We start from the raw sequence: 22,322 nt of genomic DNA on the forward strand, positions 1-22,322 counted from the left end.
CAACTTAAACGGCTGTACTGCGAAGCCAGCAGTCACCAGTGCAGATGCGCCCAATAGCAGACAAGGGAAAGCTAGACGTGTATTCGGCTTTGCAAAATTTAAAAGATCGAGAATTTAATCTGTTATTTTAACCGAAAAACATAATCCTTAAATTTTAATTCCAATTATTTACGTTCAGTACACAATACGCCTAATTTTCTTTTTCGTTGCCGGGTGTTTCTGAAAGTGTTTGGAAGGAAACGGTTATGGACGCTTGCTCTGTTTCTGAAGAAAATGCCCATGTTATAATAATGGATTCGAGTCCTGCTGAGGGACCTGAACAGGAAACCTCACTAAGGTAAGAACTGCTCTTTTAATATAGTACTTGACAGTTACTAAAAACGACATGATTTCTAATTTGAACAGTGAACAGAATCTTGCTTCTAAGCACTTTTTTCTGTTTTGTTTTGCTTTCACTTTTTTTTGTCCTTGCGGGTTTTTTTTGCTATTATATTCGGTCCGACCTTTCTGTTTCGTATAACGGATGTCTTTATCCTTTCTTAAAATCTTTTATTAAGAGCAACGTTGTTAAAAAATATCACTGTTATCACCTGTTTTTCAGAGGCATTTTGGAATAACGACAGATACGCTACCATGCGTACAAAAACAGCGAACGTCTAGGCAAGAACAACATATAACACTATGATTTAAATGTCCGTACAATTTCTCTCCTATGGAGATCAATATATTCTTAATTATTTAAAAATGAAACACCGACAGAAAAATAATACGAAAAATTCGATGTGAATGGTCACCTAATAGTAATAATAATTATTATAATAATGAAACGACCTTTTCAGTCATTGCAGAAAAACAGCCCTGCATGATAACAGTTCGGAATAAAGAAAACAAATGGTGTAGCTGACACCCAGAGCTTCACGTTGCTCCTTTATTCATGTATCCAAGTCATTGTGTTACGCGTTCTCTATCCAGGATTATTGCTGAATTTGCCTGATTTATGTAAATATAAGAATAGAAGACCTAGCTTACCTGTTAGTGGTAACTCGAATAAACAACCCCAAATCTCATATAGCATTCAAGAGCGATGGCAAGAATACATAAAACTGAATATTATTTGTAGTAGAAGAACAAAAGCATAAATCACATACAGTATACTGTACGTGATGGTTGTCAATGTATTAGTGTTTATCAATTCATTTCGTTGACACAGAATGTCACTTCTGCTAACGGATTTGAAGGTATCAGGTAACATATCACATTCTAATGCTCCTTTGTGAATTCTCCAACTGAGTTATTTTTCAGCAGGTCTAAGTGTACTTTGTTGAAGTCAGCAGTATAATAAATATATGCCTTAAACTGAAATACATACAATGTACTACGTTGCTAAGAAAACCTCACCCGTTTCCCTGAAAAAACAAAGTAGATAATGGCAATAAAAATCTAATATATATAATTAAAAACATGCAGCACACCATATTTTTATTTCATATTTTAAGTGTACCTACATGTTATTATTCTTACAACATTCAGCACACCCCTACAGGTAAACCTAAATGTAAAATTCAAGTATTAATCTTTGTTTTAATCTTGTGCTGAATCATAATTTAAGGAATACTCCATATGAACCACTGTATAAAGTTAGACCTCTGTATGGAGATGCATTATTACAGTTCTGTATTCGAACATTAGAATATGGCAACTGAGACTAGGCTACTTTCCCATTATGCTCATTTTGTCTGAAGAAGCTTCTAAAAGGCAATGTGTACTGCTTCCTCCAAGCCAAGCAGCAATGAGACCAATGTCTTCTGACACATGTCATCTCAAGGCAGGTTCTGCCAGCTTGATTTGCACATTAACATTTTCAATCACAAAAGAGGGACACAAATTCCTGGCCACAATATCACCACAATGGCCTGGTTTCCACTTCTGATTTAAAGAATCATCTTGTTGGTGTTGTTCTTTTTTAGTATACTTGGAATACATGTCACACTTTGGGTAACAATTGCGTTACTTTTCTGATAGATGCAAAATTGATCCTGCTTCTTAAAAGGAAAAATCTATATGTTCAGAACTTAGCATTGCTCCATTTAAGAACTACAATACTGTATGTAGACACCAGCTATGTCTGGTATGGATATTGATGATGAGTTGAATGTCCTTCCTTATTACTGACCATAGTTAAAAAAAGAAGTGCTTTATGGTATGAACTATGAATACCATTTTTTCTTGCCAAGTCCCAGCAAGAATATATGGAAAAAGAAAGTATGCACTACTGTATGCTGAGTAAAGTTAATTTTTGTTTTAAAGTTATGCAAGATGTACAGCCCAGGTTGCGGCTTCTCTGGGAACCTGTGGGGTAGCTTATTTGAAATGCAGTGATGGTGCTAGGGTTCACTTGTCTTTTTCAGGCTTAAGAGCATAAACAAACTATTCAGACTAATAAAGTCCATGTGTATTTCTAAAATGCCACGTACAGGAATTGCTGTCATCTGAAGCACATCTGAACACCTTATAATCGAATTCAGAATGTAGTGCTTTATACAGTTCTATGGCAGTAAAATATCATTCTTAAATATTTTTGGAGCAGAATTTAGATTAATAAAATTTGAATGCACACAAGCAGAAGATCTAAAACAAACTAAACATTCACTGCCAGAAATAAATAGGGATAAATGTGCTTTTTCAAGAAAAACAGCTTTAGGCAAGCAACCTGTGTGCATGGAAAATATTACACTTATTGCATTGTCTCCTAGTAACCTCTACCTAGTGAAACACTGCTGCTACCTGAGTCACTCTTCTAGAAGTAATTAACCTCCTCCTAGTTCAATTAATGCTTTACAACCACGGCAATAAACTTTGATCCTTTGGGACAAGGTACACAGCAACTTTCCCATTACCTCAAGTACCCCAGCATCTTCTTTTCTCAATCCATAAGATTGAGACATCAATCCACAGATATTTACAATATTGAATTCAGTGGTGCTGCAAACTACAGTATTTGTGATGTGCTTTCATATCTCCATATCTACACTCCATATCAACTGTTCCTGTGTGCTTAAATGAAGCTTTACAGAACTGGCCCATCAGTTTAGGCCACCTGCTTACAATTTCAGTTTGTTCAATAAGCTGCTGGTGCTTCCATTCCTAGTCTCAAATAGTTGTTCTGACTCTCAGTTTTTATAAAGTCTCATGAGGACTTTGATTTGCTTTCCAGTTGTTACGGGGAACGTAGGCTACTACCACTGAGCACAGCAAGCGGCATTTTTGCTTAAGCTGTATCACTTGTAATTGCACAAGGCTAAACACACAGGGTGAGTAGCCTTTTTTGAACCACTTTTTGAGAGCAGTGTTTATGCCCATAGTCGTACAGCCAAAACCAATGGTTTCTAAATACATTTTCAGCATCATGAACTTTCCATCATTATTTCAATAATTTTTTATTAGAAATACATAGCAGTGTAATTTCAAATGTGTGCCAATCCAAGATATAGACAGCTTGTGTCTTATGCAGTATTTGCTAATGTTTCACAGAGCAGCAAAAAAGAACAACAATAATATTAGCTGTAATAGACAAACAGCAGCACTTATTGTAAGCTCGGTGTTGCTCAGGAAAATCTTTTTTCTTCCTAGAATATTTATGATAAAGTATTTTGCTGCTTTTCATTTGTAGAGAGAGAGAATAAAGTCTTAACAGAGGGTGATGAAGAAGGAAGTACAAAATGAAGAGACCAGCACATTTTTATACAACATTCCTATCTTGACAACACAATGGACACAATGGAATGCAAGAGCAGGAGTTTCCATTTCTTGTCTGAGGGTTTATTGACCTTCAGTATTGTTTTAGCAATACTGGTGATCCCTATGCCTGTCATGAGATTTTTAAAAATCTGCAGTAATGAAGTAGGTAGAAAAAGTACAGAAACGCATTGCAAAAAACTGCTCACACCTAATTTATATTTACCTCATTAGAATATATACAGTAACTGTTTAAAACATCTTGTTTTATGGCTTACACAAAGGACCCATCAAAGCTTCCAGGTTTATAACTCTTATTTCAATGAAAAAATCTGGACCAAGATAATATACTGTAAATCATTTCAAATTTATTTGCATTTCATGTTTCTCATCTAGTTCCCACCACAGCCGAGGAATACCAGTGTGGCATAGAAGAGGAGGAGTGTGGTATTGTCAGAGAAAGCTTATGGTTTCTCAGTCCATTAGTAATATGACCTGATGAAAAAATATCTGTCATCACTGAGAACATTCTGCTCTGCTGGCAATGCTGTTCATGGCCTTAAGACTGGACAGTGGTGTTGTACAGAAATGTATTGATCAAGTGCATAAACTGATTTTAAAAACAAATAGGTAATAATGGAACCCATATCATGTTATGTTATAGTTACAGTTATAGTGTTATTTTGCAGTAGGAAATGTACAACAAATCGGATATTTAGGATAAGTGAACTGTGATCCATTGGGAGTTTGAAATGCAATGTTTTAAAGAAAGCTTGGTGCTCTTTTTGCAGGGGTGAACTTTCACACAAGCAAACTGCAAGATGTGAATAACAAGCTCTGTCAATGATTTTATATAGCACGTGTTTATAGCTACCATCATCCCTTTAAGATCTGAATCCACTGCTGTACTGTGCTGTAGTTCCAGGGTGAAGCCTGGATTAAAATGGGGTGATGGTAATGAGGGAGACGGCGGCCTTGTTCAAATGCAGTACGTGGGCTCTGATCTCAGGACTAGGCTGCCAGGCTCTCTTGAATCCTCCCCCACATTGTCTGTTTTCTTAAGAGCAGCAAATTACCATGATTAATACAGAAATGCCTTGGAGGGAGCTTGTATGTTCACTGTCTCCAGCCTATGGCAACAGTAAAAAGCTGGCACGCTGATGCTTGTCCTCAAAGCGTTAAACAGAGCTGTTTCCAGCTCTCTGGGCTGGCATTCAAGCTAACTGTCTCCTTCGCAGAAAAGAGAAAAGGGACAAACAATCCTCAAGACGGGCTACTGAAGTCACAGGGTATCATCTCCCTGCGTCTCCTGGATCTTTAAAACCTGCTTTCTAGGATTCCAGAGCCAAACTGATCATATGTATTACCAGAATCCCCAAACTGACAAAGTAATGCAATAATTTTTTTTTACAATACTTATTAGACATCAATCTAGCTGTTCCGGTAGTATATATACTGTTTCTGTTTCAGATAGTTCACCTCATTCTATGTCGGAATTCACAAGTGTTCCATCCACAGATGTTGTTGAGGTTACATTGCTGAGCATTCAATTAACTGGTTCCAAAAATGAAAATTCGTTCTTGTCTGTTAAATCACAATTCTGTTTTCCTAGTTTGCTCTAATTTCTTTGATCTTTGCCCATTGGTGACTAACATCATCAATGAGTCCTTGATTACTGGAGTTATACCTCCTGCATTTAAACCTGCTGTTATTACACCAAAGCCTATACAGTCTAGTGCAGTAAGTGACAATAAAAGTTAATTTCAAATTTCAGATGTTCCACAGTACTGAAATAAAGCTTGTCAAAGCTTTGATTAACATTCTAATGGCCTCTGATTCTAGTTTCCTTTGTAATTTATGTAACTGGACCTAAGTCCTCACTTATTGTTAGTAAGATACTGTCAATCAAAATATTTGGTGGATATGTTTGGTTATCTCTGGTATTGGACTTAACTGGTTCAGAATTCATTGTTTTAAGAGATAATTTTTTTTCATTAGCGGGTTTATGTCCAGCTTTATGCTGATGACACCCCAATCTATTTATAAACTAAACCTGACAATGAGGCAGCAGTCTCTGTGCTGGCTGTAGATCTGATATGCCAATTTAGTGAAGCAAAATGTTTGCAAAAATTGTGATAAGACTAAGGAAATGATGCTATGGTTTGTTGCTGGAGAGACTACTGTCCATCCTGGAATGTCTGCACTGGCGTCCATTTCAGTCTAGAATTGACTTTAAATTCCTACTTCTGGCTTTTTAGGTTTAAATGATGTTTACCCTTACTTACATCTCCAGTCCTAATCTTTGAATATTTGTTACTGGTCTTCTCTGTTCCCCAAATCAGATTGCGGATCATGGGTGATAGGGTTTTCTGTGTCTACACACCTAGGCTTTGTAACTTCCACATAGTATTAAGGAATCTAACTCATCTAACGTTTCAAGCCACACCTCAAAATACATTTGTTTGAATCTGACTTAATTAATGCTTAGTTTTCCCAAATCCTTTTTGTTTCCAGATTTTATGTACAGCACTTTGAGATCTCCTCATGAAAGGTGCTATCTTTAAAAAGTATTATTATTAATTATTATTAAACAAAGCCATCACTACCCCAGGACTAGCAGCATGATGGATTGATTGGTTGTGTTTTTCTAGAAAAAAGAAACATCTTCCTTATATATACTATTTCTCCTTATGACTCATTTGGCGCTGTCTGTTCATTTTAGTCCTGATGCAAGACTAATAATCAACGTTTCAAAGAAAAATGTCCCTAGTTCTACAAAAACCCAACCCAGCAAGAAACCAAATGGTATAAAGTACAGTATACTGACATTGTTTATATCCATTAGCATAATGACAGTGTAGCAAACACCCTCAGAACATTAATGCACGGTAAGGTATTCCCTAAACAGATTCAGATCTTTATGCCACTGTTTGTGGGTGTTATTGCATCAACTCATTAAACCTAGATTTACTGCTCTGAGGGAACACTGACTTCCACAACTTGAAAAAGATGTTTTTGTTGTTCATGTTTACTAAGGAGAGGAGGATCACTTCCTATACCCATCTCAATAAACACAAACATAAATATAGAAAGCTTTATTTTCCCACCTGCGCCAATTAGTCTATTATTTTGTATTCTTGTCACAGCACCATTAATTCTAATTGAACATCAAGAAGCTGCATACTGTAGTTCAGTTACGTGGCAGCACACGCAGTGGTTTCTTGAATGATGTCATTCAAGAGAAGTCGAGGATAGGTCTTAGCAATGAACACTGCAGTGGTTTGACTTGGTGTTTCATTATTATTCTGCTTGTACTTTAATGCAGTGCACGTGTGACTTGAAGCAATAGCTCAGACAGATCCTGTGCATTTAATCTCATTTAATCTTTTAGAACAAATTATAGTTTATCACCTTCAGTGTCACCGCTGCTTTCTAAAACTAGTTCTGGCTGTCTCAGTTTTAATGCATACTGTACTGGGCTGAAAGGAAGAGCCTGCTACCACATTGCAAGCAATAATGCTCTCTTGTCTGCTGATGACCTCTAGCACCTAGTTTAGGATCCAGGATGTAGATCTTGAGAATTAGATGTGAACCAGAGAACACAAAGAGAAGACACCTGAGAATACTGAGCAAATGCAAGAAATGTTCTAAGCATTGGCACAAACTTGCCTACCAAGTGTGCTGCCTTCTGTTCAGCGCTGTGCCTCACTCCAAAACACAAAGGCCTGGCATTCAGCCTGTCTGTTCAGCACGACAGTTAATGCAAAAAGATGAACACCGAGAGCCGTAGACTTACTGCACCATTTGTCATGGATTTCAATATACAACCAACAACGGCTATTAAGTACCATCTGAAAAGTATTTAAGGATTGATTTTCTTTGTGCTCTGGCCTTTGGAACCCCCAAAAATTGGTATTTTGTGGGAGTAAGGCAAGGTATGCTGAGCTGGGGATAGGAGCACAAAATAATCAACAGCCTTAAAATTACATTTGAAACATTATCGGGGAGGAGCGGGGGGATTTTAATTTCTAAAGGCAATTAAAAACCCTTTCAAATTCTGTACCCATCTGTAATCACAGCTTTTCATAGCCTAATTAATTTATGCTTGTTATTCAAGAAAGCTTGATTTGTAAGAAATTGTGCAGCGAGGAGGGAACTATGTGGTGTGGCATAAGTCATTCTGAGGCTTTGTAGAGGTTACATCACTGTTACTGGCTTTTTCACCACTGGCTTCCCCAATTGTACACATCCTGTTCCTTACATACAGCAATGTGTACAACACATATCACATATAATGTGCATTTGTGTATTATGACAAAATACAAGATAAAACTTGATGTGCCTATTATGTTAATTGTAATTTTATTTATCAGTGTCCGTACCCTTTATGCAGTCACCTGAATATTATGCTTATGACGTTCCACGCATTGATGGAGTAGTTTTGTGAATTTAGGATTCGCCAGAGCACAAAAAAAAACCATGAGAGCCAACGTTGTGAATCATTTGATGGCTCACAGAAAAAAGTTAAAAAATGTAGATTGGAATACCTCAGGAATTGTATCAAACAGCTTCCAAATTCAAATCCCACATTAAAGCAATACATCTGTTCATTTTCTAAGACTGACAAGAGGTCTGGATTACACTGTATGGGATACAGTTTGAGATGGACTATTCAATTATTAAATTGTATTATTAGAACTTGCAGTGGCCATGCCTCTGAGGAAGGAAACTGGTGTCAATGGATAATATTAGTATAACGTCCCTTAGCAACAAAACACATTGCAGAGCTGCAGTTCAAGCACCTGCCATTAACATGAAGGGACTGCACAAGCTGTCAGCACAGCTTGCAGAACACCATGCTGTAGCAATGGAGATTTGGCACTGGCTAACTGGGCAGCAGAATATGCGTTGCTTTGCAGGCAGGGACAAGTGAGCAGCTGAGGATATGTGCAAGCTAGTGGTGCAACCTGCCAGCAATCTACAATGTGGCAAACCATGTGAGGATGTGCAATTTAGAGGGGGCGTAAAACATGTAAGGTTAGCATCTGTACAGTATCAGATTTTACTTAACATTTACATAACCACTAAAATTTTGATTTTTTATTCTATTTGAACAGAAGGCAGTTGTCATCAGATTGCATTAGATACTTTTGAGGTAATGATTTCTTCAGAACCAAAGGAATTGTTAGTCAGACGTTTCTTGGATAACATAATACCAGACTGGGGTTTGACGTTCAATTTAGTTTTAACTATGAGTATCTATTTTGGTCTCTGGGATCAAATGCTATATATTGATTTTAACTGGTTTACACAGTACTTGGTTATCATTAGTTTTCTTTCCGATTGCATTATGAGGTTTTTATTTACAGATAAGCCCAACTGGTGCAATTAAAAAAAAAAAACAGTTCAGCTTTGTATTCTGATGATAAAAGGGACTTTTTCTTCGGGAGATTAATGCATTGCTTTTATTGGTTGTAAAGCCAAAAATCCTTGTACTGAATCACAGTTCCTTTTCAAGAACCTGTTATAATGAACAGCAGACCATTAATTATTTAGTCATTCACACCACCCTTCCACCTCCCAAATGCAGTAAATGCAAATACAGCTCTTGAACACAGTGTTGTGTTTGAAATTAATATGAATTGTCCAATTGTTTATTTGTCCCGTCTCCTTGGAGACGAGGAAACAAATGGCACAGGCTGTTGTGCTCGGTAGCAGTCTTGTTCTCCTCTGCAGACTGCAGATAAACAGCCCTTCCTGAACTGCAGACTGCACAGCAGCAATCCAGTCTTGGAAAGAAAGAAACCAAACCAAACAAAAACAACCTGTTTCAGTTGAAGGTCCAAAACACCTCCTGGTATTTATTTTGCTTATATTTGACATTGCCATTCTGTCTGTCCATTCTTGCTAATGTAACGAATATACCCCTGCGTAAAACAGGGATCTCAGCCACCTGGGCTAGGGGAGCTCTCCTTTAGCTCAGCTGGCAAGTTCCCTGTTGCGTGACGCCAGAGACCCGGGTTCACGCCCAGGCAGTGAGGGGACGAGCTGGCAGGGCAGGAGCGGCAAGGGTGGAGACCCCAAGAAACGTTACACTAACATGACCCCTTTTAAGGACATGGATGAAAGCTTTAACCTTTCCACTGGAATTAATACCAAAGATTCGCAGAGCATGTAAATTCAAAAAAGAATATGTCAGATCAAGGCTAAACTCATTGAAGCAAAAAATCATATGAATATGTCTAACCATCTTAATGCATTACATTGCCCTCATATAAACGCTCCTCCTTAATCAGGTGATCTTAAATGCTGATTTAATCACATTTTCGATTGGGTTAAGGCAAATAGATGGAACAATTTTGTTTTATTTCAACTTAAAAATAATTTCCCTTGCTGCCATGTTTGAGTGTTGTTTTAAAGAAAAACGTCAGTCACATTTTCCCTCTCTTAAGCCTACCAATGTGCACCAGCTCATTGCAGTTTTACCAAACTCACTAACACTAAAACCCCTCAACTAGCACATGAAAGATGAAGACAGCATGCACACCCTCTTCAAAATCAACATTGACAAGACACCCACATCTTTTCATACTGTGTGCTCAGAATATAAACAGCAGAACTCTTCAGCTGTAGGGCAGACTGATGCAGCTCTCTTCAACTGCACCTCAAACCCACATGTTCTCTAGCTTGGTATTGGAGTCATTAGTGTGCACTGAGCAAATAATCCCCCCACCACTGGCTTCTCCCCCATTCAGCTCATGGCCTGGATAATTGTCAGCTGTACTGTTGTCAAGTGTCAGTTGTCAGTTTCTCAACTGGTGGTCGGTTGAGAAAGGAGCAGTCTGGATTTGAACCAGTGATCTCCGCTCTAGGGCGCATACTGGAATCTGGACTCTTATTTACTTTTATCTTTATTTACTTTTCCTTTATGCATGACTATACTGAGAATTTTTGTGATTTATACTCTAGCTGAGACAGAAAAATATTAGCATATGCTTTCATTATGTGCCCAGGTTATCCATCGTATTTTAGGGCTGTCAGACAAGACCTGTAGTAAAAGTTCTTCCAAAAGAGCTTTTGGCTGGTTTTTATTATTTGTTTACATTGTGGGTAGCACAGGTGGTTAACTCTACTGCCTCACAGGTCTTGGTTCTTGGGTTTGATTCCAAACTGGTGCATCTCTTGTGTGAGATTTGCTTGTTCTCCCCAAGTTTGTGTAATTCTACTGTGAATGGTGAAGTTTCGCCCATCTTCCAAAGACATGTCAACTAGGTTATTAAGTGTCTTAAATTGCCTGTGTGCATGTGTGCCCTACAATGGACTGGCATCCTGTCCAATGTGTAGTTCCTCCTTGTGCCCGGTGCTTCATGGTTATGCTACAGGATCATACAGCTTCCTCTATATGGATGAATGTAAACATGATAAATTCTATGAGAAAATTATTTTTAATATGATGTCACCCTAAGCTTATTTTTTAAGACTGCTTCCAAAGCTCTGCAGAAAATACAGGGATGAAGAGGGCACTATACAATTCCTTTCACCAGGGTACTTTCAAAAGTAGTGGGTCAAGGAAATTTAATTCCTTATTTAATTTAATTCTAAGTCATACTTTGAGCCCTCTCACCGAGTGTTCTGCAAAAATCTCTCCACCACTTGTCATGCATTTGAGCACATGAATTTGCTTTGTGATGACACCAAGTGAAAAGAAACTATGAAGGGAAACACTGTGCTGTCCTGATAATCTGTCCTGATGTCCTGATAAAAATTATCTCTATTCTCCAAACCATTACAAATTCCTGCAAAGGAGGAACAATCTACAGTATCTCCAAGTAGCAGAGACTCTGGTTCTGATTTTCCCACAGAGAGGAGAGCCAGCCTTTTGACATGATTCCTTGTCACACACCCCTCCTTTGATTGTAGCGTAGCAAGGGGACCTGCACATGAAATCAACCCTAAAATGGGAGATCAAACAGCTGAGAGATCCACCCTGATGTTACACTTCCTTCTCTACCCTTTAGTCATCCCTAAACACATGTTCAACTCCATGTCAGAACTGAGTAGCAGTGAAAATACCTCACTCAGTCGATCGATCCCATTTAGGCCAGTCCGTTCTCACCCATCTTCCTTCTTACCAGCGGGCAGGCACAGCAACGATCAAGGCTGCTGCTACTAATTAAGATAATTTGCCATTGAACTTGCTTTTACATCCAAACAGAGTACTTTCAAACCTTATTAGAGTTTCCCCAAAGGATCTGACCCCCAGATCGTGTAATCTCCCTGTCCCAAAGTGACCGTGAGGGTCTGGTTAGACGCCCCCTGTCTCATCAGTGAGTGCTTTTATAGAGAACTGTCAGCTTCAGGTGCAGCCAATTCCCTAATTACCTCATTAGAATGCAAGGAATGTGTTACTGTGACAGTCTTAACACCACACTGGTGGTTCAGCCCTGTTTCTACAGTGCCATACTGGCTGCTCTATTACAGTCCTGTAGACTCATTCATTTAGATATATGAACCTGTGACACTCCATAAAAAATGTGCACAAAAACCTAAAAGAAGGACAATGCATGCTTGGGAAAAATAATGTCTGCCCATCAAATGATGAATTTTTCAAGTGCACGTCTCCGATGCCATGCGTGGTTTCTGCTAACGTGTTGATACCAAAATTTCTGGAAGTGCAGGACATTCCCATGTGCACAAAGTCTAAAGTAGTGTTGATCAATGTGTCGGGGCATTTAAGCTTGTGCACCTCCAGCACCTTCTTCCCTGAGACCCATCAAAGCATTTTGTTTTGCTTTGGTCACTCAATACTGTTCCTCCTACATTTTCACAGTATTTTATGATTGCCCTCATCTTTTTTAACTTAAAATCATGGCTCCTGAATGTTATGACCGAGAAAGTCAGTAGTGTTGCAAAGTGTTCATTTTTGTGACGACTTTAGAAAACAGATGCTTTGGATGTGATTACTGTATATTGTACATTACTGTGTATGTATCCAAGAAAAAAAAGAGGGGTTAATTTTAAGATTTACAGGTCAAATGCTGGGGTGTGAACCTAACCTCCATTTTTCATGTAGCTAAGGTTTCATTACACATGATTTTCCTCCACCACAAGGGTTTCCAGTGAGGAAACTCCTGTGTAAAACAAGGGAATGTTGTATATCAAACTAGCTTTCAATTATGAATCAATTTCTTGTGCATTGCAGTGAGATACCAGAGGTGGCGCTATGCCCTCCAGAGAGCCCAGATAGGGAGCCGAGGCTGACCTTGATCCACACAGATGGGGATCGTCTCAGCAGCCCAGGTCACCCGAGGACAGCCTCCCTCTCCCAGCTCTATCACCAGGTGTCACAGGGCTGCTCCCACCAATCTCCACTCCTCAAGAGGTGCCGCTATTGTGGGCATCGGCAACCAGTTACAAGCAGCCTCTGCCCTGAGCGCCACTCAGGCCCAGCCAGCCCCCGACCAGACTGCTCCTCCGCCACCGTCAAGACCGCCGACAGCTGTAGCCCCTCCCATGCGCCCTCATGTCATGACACTATTCATTGCCATTGGCTGCAGGGATCACATGATGCTGGCAATCACCAAGCAATGCAGCATCATGTGGTGACCGTCAGGTACAAGCTTCTATCTCCAATTTCCATTTAATGGCACATGATACAGGTTTCTAGTTGACAATACAAGGTCTGTTGTTCTGTTTGCCTTGTCAACGCCAAGAATTCTCAATCGCAAATTATATTTGTTACCTATTACTGAATGCCAAGCCAAATGTCTAATAATCAAGTACACCTGACTATTTTTTCCCATTTTAGACACGAAAGACTCTACAGGATCCCCAGAAGGTCAGTGTTGTCATTTTTCATATTTAGACTTGTTTTAAGGAAATAAAATGCTTATTTATGTTTTCAGTATAGATTTGATTACGAATTGATTAAATGTAATTTTAAGAATTAAACTATGTGGTACTGAAATTTGTTAGTCTTTACATATCAAATACTACATTGAACAGCATGCTCACATACATCCTGACCTTTCTGATTGGTTGACAGTTACTCACAGTTGGTTGCTGATTGTCCAGTGGCACTGCTTATTACTTGTGCTGTGGTCTTCCTGGGATGTTCCCTAGCTGGGATTTTGACTGGTCCGCTACCAGACTTCTCTGACCCCCTCTCCGTGAGTACCTTGTTCTTCTTTGCTGTGTTCTTGGGGCCCACCAGACAGAACTCTTCTCCATTTGAGCAATCCTCAATCTTGGTCTGGGCTGCATTTCTCACCCTCCTAATTAAACCTCATTAGAAACCAAAAAATGACTCAAACTGCAACTATTCAACAGTAATCACATGCATACTTGCTGTCTCTGGTTGACAAACACATATTGTTTAAACACAATTACAGACCCAGCCACCAGTCAGCCAGCCTAAAATAGTGATACGAGATGGAAGATTAAATATAATCCAGAAACTAATAGAATAAATTGGTGGAAAATTGACACATGGCTTGTGGAAAACAAATAGAGAGCTCTGAACAGCTTTCCAGACTTTTGATGTTGTATAGCCTTTATAATTGTCCATCAAGTATTGCATGGATCATTGTTTCAACAAATGTTTTTATAATAGCTGCAGTAGACATGTCCAGGTTTGAAATATGCTCATACAATGCTTAAAGCCCTGCAGTTATATCATGAGGAACCATATTATTTTCTTGTGGTTAGGAAGCAGAGTGTAACATAAAAATCTAAAAGACCTATTTCAGACAAAAAATTGAATGATCAGGTGGTAATCCACAGAACACAACCCAGAGCATTAAAAACAATGTCATTAGCTGTCTGCACATCATTAGTTTTGTAAAGTGCCGTTGCAAAGCAGGGAATATCAGAAAACATCTCTCAGCACCAACAGCTACAGAAGTTAGATTCTTGTACTGTGTTTACAAAATTTGCAAAGAAAGCATTTCTGTACTGCTTTGGTTTGGGATATAATAGTGGCTGCAGCAAAAGTGTCAAAGAGCTTTGATATGACACACAGGGATTTGAGCCTCGTGGGACAGAAATCGGGAGACGGCTGTCAGCCTGGAACAGGCTACAGGAGAGCACAGGGCCCGAGAAAACATTGTCCCTGTCCCCTCGGCAACTCACAGAGCAGAGAGTAATCAGGTAATGAGCTGTCACAAACACAAAGCAGCACTAGCATTACAGTAGCCCTTGTCAGGTACCTGCAATTCACTTACACATTATATGGTATAATAAGTGCTAATTATATGAAGTTCAAAGTGCTGGAGTAGTGGTAAGGGCTGTAGCCTCCAGACCTGAAGGTCATTGGTTTGAATGAAGCTGTTGTGCTCCTGATCAAAGAATTTCACTCCAGATTTCTCCAGTAAAAGCCCTGCTGTACTGTGAACAGTATATAGGCCCTCCCTCAGTTGTCGCTGTGAATGAGATTTTCTTCTCAATTGACTGAGCTGGTTACATAAAGAGCAATGACTCTCACTTTGTCCAAAAAATTAAACGATATTATCTCCCTTCATTTGCAGTCTCTTATAAGATATGATTGGTTTCATTTTATACTATACGACAACTGTTTAAAAAACTAGAGAGAAAATAAATAACCACATGGCAATGTGGTGAGAGATTCTGAGCAGATGGATGTGACTAGACTGAATAAATTGTATAATAAGATGTTGCATTGCTAATGCTGTCTCTAAATAAGATAAAGCTCTCAAGATCCCTAGATCCAAACATTGGTGCTTGCAGCACAGGTAGCTTGCTCAGCAGGCATTGTGCAGTTCTCACTGTGGGCCTGTAAGAGCTTACCTTTGGTGATATTCCATATTCCTTCTGTAAAGTTATGATGAGGAGGGTGGAGGAGGCACTGGGAAGAGTCATGACTGGGCAAGCCCACGACAGAGGAGAATGCTGGACTGGGATTTCGCTCAGGACACCTTCTTCTGTGACTCTCCAGGTAAGTGTTGGAAAGTGACTTCCTGAGACACACAGACTGAAAGGCAACTCAGCCTTCTTAACACTACCCCCCTTGCTAATCTATGCTATCCATCATGCAAACATGAAAATACTTTACAGGGAGAAAAGAACAGAACTTAGTTATATTACAGTCATTTCTTTAAGGGTTTAAAGCCTTAAAAAGATTCAAGCCACACAAAGAACTGTTTTCTATGGAACTAAAATGACAACAGAGGTAATAGCTCTTTTTACAATGGGTATTTATATTTATACACTTGAATTTGGCACACATTATTGATAGAATTACAGCCTTCACTAGAGGGGAAAAACAGTCAAAAGATCTTCTGTGTAAAATTACAGGGGATCAAGAATATAAGCTTTTTTCTTTAACATGCTCTGAAGTCATAGTTCGGTGTAAAACTGGGCTTATCCAAAGTATATATATCTTAACTATGTATATGTATTGTTTTAAATCAATCCATTATCGAAAAGCTCCATATTCCTGATAAGGATTGTCCCAGAAGCACAGGTGTAAGATAGGAAAACACTGTGAAGGAGGTGCCAGTCCATAGCGGGGCACAGACACACACACAGACAATGCAGAGACACCAATTAACCTAGCAGGCAAAACCACAAAAGATGGGTAAACATGCAAGGCCGACACAGAAAGCTTAGACTATGCAATAAAACCCAGGATGCAGGAGCTGAGACACAACATGAATAACCATGCTGCCGTACTGTTTTGTGCAATCAGAAGTAGTACATACCACAACGTGACCATGTTGCTCCCTTTACTTACTTAAGATGTCTTTTTAAATAAGACAGAGTGCCTTTGCTTGTTTTCAGTTACTCAATACTAGTTTTTAGGTGAGCATACAGGAATTTTGAGGATTTTAGCAACAGAGGATGAAATAGCGCCATCTGGAAAACCTTAAAGCTGTTGAAAATGCATTGAGATTTATCACTTTGAATGTGACAAAAAGCAATAACACAGCTTAATCAATGAATGCGGAGCGGTGGCTAAGGATCTGCGCCTGTGACTGGAAGGTTGCCCGCAGCCAGCAGAGCTGCCGGTTCAAATCCCGCAGCCGGCAGAGGAATCCTGCTCCGTTGGGCCCCTGAGCAAGGCCCTTAGCCCCAACTGCTCCAGGGGTGCTGTACAATGGCAGACCCTGCACTCTGACCCCAAGCTTCTCTCCCTGTCTGTGTCTCATGGAGAAAAAGCTTGGGTATGCGAAAAGACGAATTCCTAATGCAAGAAATTGTATAGGGCTAATAAAGGAACATTATCATTATCATTGAATGTTCCTTGGCTTGGTGATTGATGTAACACATTTTCTCCACGGTACTGCAGGAGAGAAGTATGCTCAGCTGGTGTTTCGCTCAGGGAACTCAGCCAGCCTCTGGAGTTTGCAAGCCATACACTCCATGTGTGAGATGGAACAGGCAAGGGTGAGTCCATCTGCGTTTTCCCTTCAGAACAGCAATATGAGTTACTGAGGCCAAGTGCTTTATTTAGAAAGGAGAATGCACTTACAGTAGTCTATGACTGAAGTGCAGCAGCCATCTGGATATATTGCGGCACCCAGTAGATCAACTGGGGCACTGAGAGAAATTACTTCACCTATTAAATCAAAGGAGAAATTGAGGGATGCCAGACTGCAGAGGCCCAGAGTGGTAATCACACCCCTTATTTTTTTTTTTAAATTGGGGCTCATGGTTGATACTGTAACTGTTGTACTGTAACAGATTATGAGCTGTGCAGTAAGCATGTAAGCAAGTAATGGAAAGCCAGTCTGAACAGTGAAAGCCTCATACCAAATTTAACTTCAATATTGAGACCATAAATTCCCATTGAGAGGACATGGGATGAAGCCATTTATTAATATTGTTTAGTACACTAATTCCATCATGCTGTATCTTGCAATGTAACTGTCTGCCAGTTTATGCTGCATATCCCTTGAAATGTTCTAATTTTTTGTTTACGTTCTTTCTGTTACTGATTTGGTTCTAAGGCAAATTGGCTACATTTTTGTTTATGTCTGTAAAAGGTGCCAAATTAAAAACTAATCTGCATAATAAAATACTTATAGAGACAGCGGTGTGAAAAGCTTACTCCGGCTGTAGTCAAGCTGCCAACACTGTTAATATCGCTGCAGTCTAATCTAGCTCAGCTCCACTCGGCCGAAACGTGCTCAGGAAATCTCTTCATTCGAAAAGCACATCTGTTTATTCTTCCAACAGACAGCCCACCTTTTATAAAGAGCTTGATATTCACACACATGGGGGCCTCATTTTGCTTCTATTCAGATATTTTTTTCACAAAGCATTTGAAGTATCACAATTTCTTATTTTTTCTGCAACTTAGTAAAAGATCCAGAAAAAAGACCTATTTTATTACAAGAAATATATCACAAGGAACAAGCAAAAAGCATAGAGACAGAAATTGAAAGAGAGAGTCATATCTGTGTACATTTGTATAAATTATACTAAAATACAGCTATCAACTTTTCATAGAATCAACATTAGCTATTAATCTGTATAACATTTTACTGGGCAATCATCTGCATGGTTGCTACAGCTTTTCTCAAGGTATATCAGACTCTAAACTGCATCTGAAATCTTCTACCTGAGAAGTGATTGTACACTTCCATCATTAAATTTTCTTTTGAAAAGGCCAATAAACCTTTGCAAACAGTACATCAAAGATTTAAGCATAGCTGTCATTTCTTTGTGTACCAAGTACAAAAGTAACACACTTGGGCACAGCTAAATCTGTCCTTGATTTTATACATTCTAAAAAATTAATGCTTATGTACATATACATTAACATTTATACATTACAGGTTTCAATGTGTACCTCCAGGGATACCAATAGAGCGCAGATAAGCATGGCAGTTTTCTGACCAGCTGAAGCTCTTCTCTCCCTGTGTTGCAGATTCGCTCCCATGCTCTCTTCCAAGACCTCTGTAAGCACCGTGGTGGGGGAGATGGGGAAGGAGACACAGGAATGCGGGAATGCTGCCCGAGCTGGTCCCTGGGAAACTACCTAGCTGTTTTGAGCAATGCCACCTCTTGCCTTGGTCTGAGTGCAGCTCAGGTTTCCGAAAGTCTACAACTACTCCGCCAGTGTGCCCCTTACTACCATGATGGAAGCCTGGCCCCAGCCTGTGCAGAGAAGGGAAAGCTAGGCCAATGTTCCACTGTGCCATCCCAGTGCAAGCACTCCAGTGCCATCTATCAAATATTGCATTACTTGGTAGATAAGGATTTCCTTGGACCTCAGACTATAGGATATAAGGTGCCTTCACTGAAGTACAGTCTCTTGTTTCTGCCTGTGGAGAAGGGCGATCATATGATGGATATGTATCTTGATAACCTTGAGGGTCGTGATCTAACTAATGATAACACTACCATCACAGGCATGGACTTGGGGATCAAAAAGCAGCTTTTCCAATATTATTTGGCAAGGGATTCGGTGTACCCTGTCCTAGCAGTAGTCATGCTTTTTCTCACTATGGCTTTCTATCTTCATTCACTGTTCCTGTCAGCAATGTCTCTAGCGGCAATCTTGGGCTCCCTTATGTCCTCCTACTTCTTTTACAAGGTTGCTTTCCGGCTGACGTTTTTCCCTTTTCTCAACCTTGCTGCACTATTGGTCCTGTTGGGCAGCTGTGCCAACCAGGCATTTATTTTTGCTGACCTCTGGTCCCTCCAGCTGTCTCAGAAGCCCCCTGCATCACTGGAGAAGAGGGTGAAGCGGGCTCTTCAGGAAGCGGGATACCTGATATTGGTGTCAGGTTTGACCTCCAGTGCTGCATTTTACTCAGGGTACATGAGTAGCATCACGGCAGTCAGATGCTTTGCAGTGTACCTTGGTACGGCTACTCTGATCAGCTCTCTCTCTTCCCTGGTTTGGTTGCCCTGCATCCTGATTTTGCACGAGCGCTATGCCGTTGCAGCTGCTGCCGTTGAAGCTCCGGCTGGAAAAACCTGTTGTGCCCTAAGCCCAGGTGGATTCTGGGATACAAGTTCACGAAAACGTTGCCTTTTCTCACTAGCACAGAAGCTAAGGGGGTTAAGACGTGGACTGACTGACACCTCTGATTTACTCTTCATAAAGATCCTGCCCTGTGGAGTGGTCAAGTTCCGTTACATCTGGGTCTGCTGGTTTGCTGTACTGGCAGCAGGAGGCACCTACATAACCTGCGTCGACCCTGGCATGAAACTCCCAACTTTAGAGAGCAAGGCAGCCCAGCTGTTCCGCTCTAGTCACCCCTTTGAGCGATACGATGCAGAGTACAGCCATCAATTCATGTTTGAGCGTTTGAAGAGTGGGGAGGAAAAACCTATGACAATTACTCTTGTTTGGGGGGTGCTCCCCACAGACAATGGAGATCACTTGGACCCGAAAAGCAATGGTTCATTAGTACTGGACCCAGAATTTAACATGAGCAGCCCAGACGCTCAATCATGGCTGAGAGAGCTTTGTCCAAGAATACAAAATCAGAGCTTTTATCTGCCTATTTCATCATCCTCTGAAGAGGAGAAGCAGGGAGACAGCGTGTGTTTTGTGGAGCGGCTCTTACGATGGGTGTCGATTAGACAGTGCTCTGAAAGCGAGGGTGCCTACAGTCTTTGCTGCAATGATATTCCTTTCCCTTACCTTCCAGGTGTTTTTGAACACTGCCTGGGTATGATGGCGGCTGAGAAGGAAGCAGAGGGCTTCCTCTTTGACACTGGAGGGCCACGGTTTGACTCAGAGGGACGAATTACAGCCCTGATTCTCGAGTTCACGACCACTCACCTCCATAGTTATAATTACAGTCAAGCTGCACATTTCTATCAGCAAATTGAGGCCTGGTTCCACAGAGAAATTTCTGGGGCTCCACCAGGCCTGCGCAATGGTTGGTTTGTGAGTCAGTTAGCCCTCTATGATCTTCAGCAATGTCTAAGCTCTGAGACCCTGGTTGTGACAGGCTTTTCGGTAGCTCTTGTGTTTGCCATGCTTCTCCTGACAACCTGGAACATTCCCCTGAGCATCTATGGATCTGCTGCAGTAGGGGGGAGTGTTTTTGTCACAGCAGGCCTCTTGGTGCTCCTTGAATGGCAATTGAGTGGCTTAGAAGCTCTTTTCATCTCGGCAGCCGCAGGGCTTTCTGTAGACTTTGCTGCCAACTACTGTGTTTCCTATAGCCTCTCCCCACACCCTGACCGTCTTGGAAGGGTAGCGCACTCCCTGAAGAGAATGGGCTGTCCTGCAGCCATAGGTGCTGGGGCTTTCTTCTGCATGGGTATCATCATGCTGCCTGCCACGGCATTGCTATTCCGCAAACTGGGCATCTTCTTGCTGCTTGTGAAGTGTGTGGCTTGTGGATTTGCCACCTTCTTCTTTCAATCTCTCTGCTGCTTTTTTGGGCCCCAGAAGAACTGCGGGCAGATCTTTTGGCCTTGCACAACAGCAGGAGGGCACTATAAGGCAGATTCAGAGTCTGGAAATCTACTCTCTACTGCAGCAGCAGGATCCTCCAATTCTGCTGCCAATGGGGCTTTTGGGTGTGGAGGAAGGTCCAGGGTGAGGAGGAGTTTTGGAAAAGCGGAGGGAGGAGGGCAGCTCTGCCCGAGTCAACAGCGCCAAAGGCAAAGACAGGGAGGCGGAGGAGGCAGGGAGTCTGAACAGTACGAGTTGCAGCCGCTTGCCTGTCAGCTCAGTGACAGTTTTGAAAACAGCACCTGTACAAGCAAGCTGTCCAACAGACCCTCTGTGCTGTCTGAGGAGATACAGTTCCGCAGCCTGAGCCCCAGAAAAGACTTAGAGGAGTTTAATACAGAGGATGACAGCGAAGAATTAACCAGCAAGCACCTCAAAACCTTCCCACCTCCCCCAGCACTGCAGACCTCATCACCATACAAGGAGAACACCCTACGTCCTGTGGTAGTACCCCCCAGTGAAATGGTCCAGGAAAGGCTCTTGTGTAGGAGGTGCAGGGGCCAAGCTGGAGGCATTAAGCACTGGAACATCTCACTGTCGTCCTCCTCCAGTATGGAAGATATCATCATCAGCAGTCAGCCCCCAGATATGGACCATCGGCACTCCCTTTCCATTGAAGGGGCAACTAGTAGCCCTTTTGAACGCCATCCCCATCGACGTCTTCTTTCATCCCAGTCTCAGAGCTCTTTCGAGGGGCTAGAGGACTCAAATGAGACGTGCTTAAGTGACGTTGAAGCTGGACCTGCTACCCCACAGCCCGCAACTGAGGCTCAAGCAGAATCACAACCAGGATACCTCAATGGCAAGAGGGACACACTGCGCCTTTCCTTGAAGGAGACCGTGTTTGAGGCTTCATCCCAAGGCATCGGAAGAGGAAGGACAAGCCAGGGGGAGCTGCCTGTAATCTTGCCTAACAGCAAACCAGACCTTCCAGATGTGTGGATCAAGAGGGAAGGACGAAGTGGGGATGGTAGCTGATAATGATGGTTAACAATGTGTTTATGTTCATATATTCATATACAGCATTTAAGCCACTGTTGTGTTGGATTCAGTATGGGCAAGTTAATTTTACTCAATGTTACTCTTTGGGTTGCCAACACCCCCCCCCCCAGCCAACCAGTGTCTGCTGTATTGAGTAAAATTA

At 41.0% G+C, this 22,322-nt stretch overlaps 1 protein-coding gene across 1 annotated transcript; it reads left to right on the top strand.

The window, feature by feature from the left end:
- Positions 1-245: 245 nt before the first annotated feature.
- Positions 246-22,172, top strand: disp2 (dispatched RND transporter family member 2). Its single transcript, XM_088925467.1, has 8 exons — positions 246-337; positions 12,938-13,348; positions 13,544-13,573; positions 13,781-13,904; positions 14,756-14,883; positions 15,573-15,688; positions 17,042-17,139; positions 18,626-22,172. Exons 1-8 carry the CDS (start codon positions 246-248, stop codon positions 22,154-22,156), a joined length of 4,530 nt encoding a protein of 1,509 aa, XP_088781593.1. The 3' UTR covers positions 22,157-22,172.
- The last annotated feature ends 150 nt before the right edge of the window (positions 22,173-22,322 follow it).

The sequence above is a fragment of the Atractosteus spatula genome, chromosome 9, assembly GCF_055471065.1.
Source record: "Atractosteus spatula isolate fAtrSpa1 chromosome 9, fAtrSpa1.hap1, whole genome shotgun sequence".
NCBI lineage: Eukaryota > Metazoa > Chordata > Actinopteri > Semionotiformes > Lepisosteidae > Atractosteus > Atractosteus spatula.

Bases quoted from the DNA above. Each gene is read 5' to 3' on its own strand.
- disp2 (XM_088925467.1), top strand. From the start codon at position 246: ATGGACGCTTGCTCTGTTTCTGAAGAAAATGCCCATGTTATAATAATG. The intron at 13,349-13,543 runs GTACAAGCTTCT...TTCCCATTTTAG, and splicing joins CATCATGTGGTGACCGTCAG to ACACGAAAGACTCTACAGGA. The intron at 13,574-13,780 runs GTCAGTGTTGTC...ATTGGTTGACAG, and splicing joins CTCTACAGGATCCCCAGAAG to TTACTCACAGTTGGTTGCTG.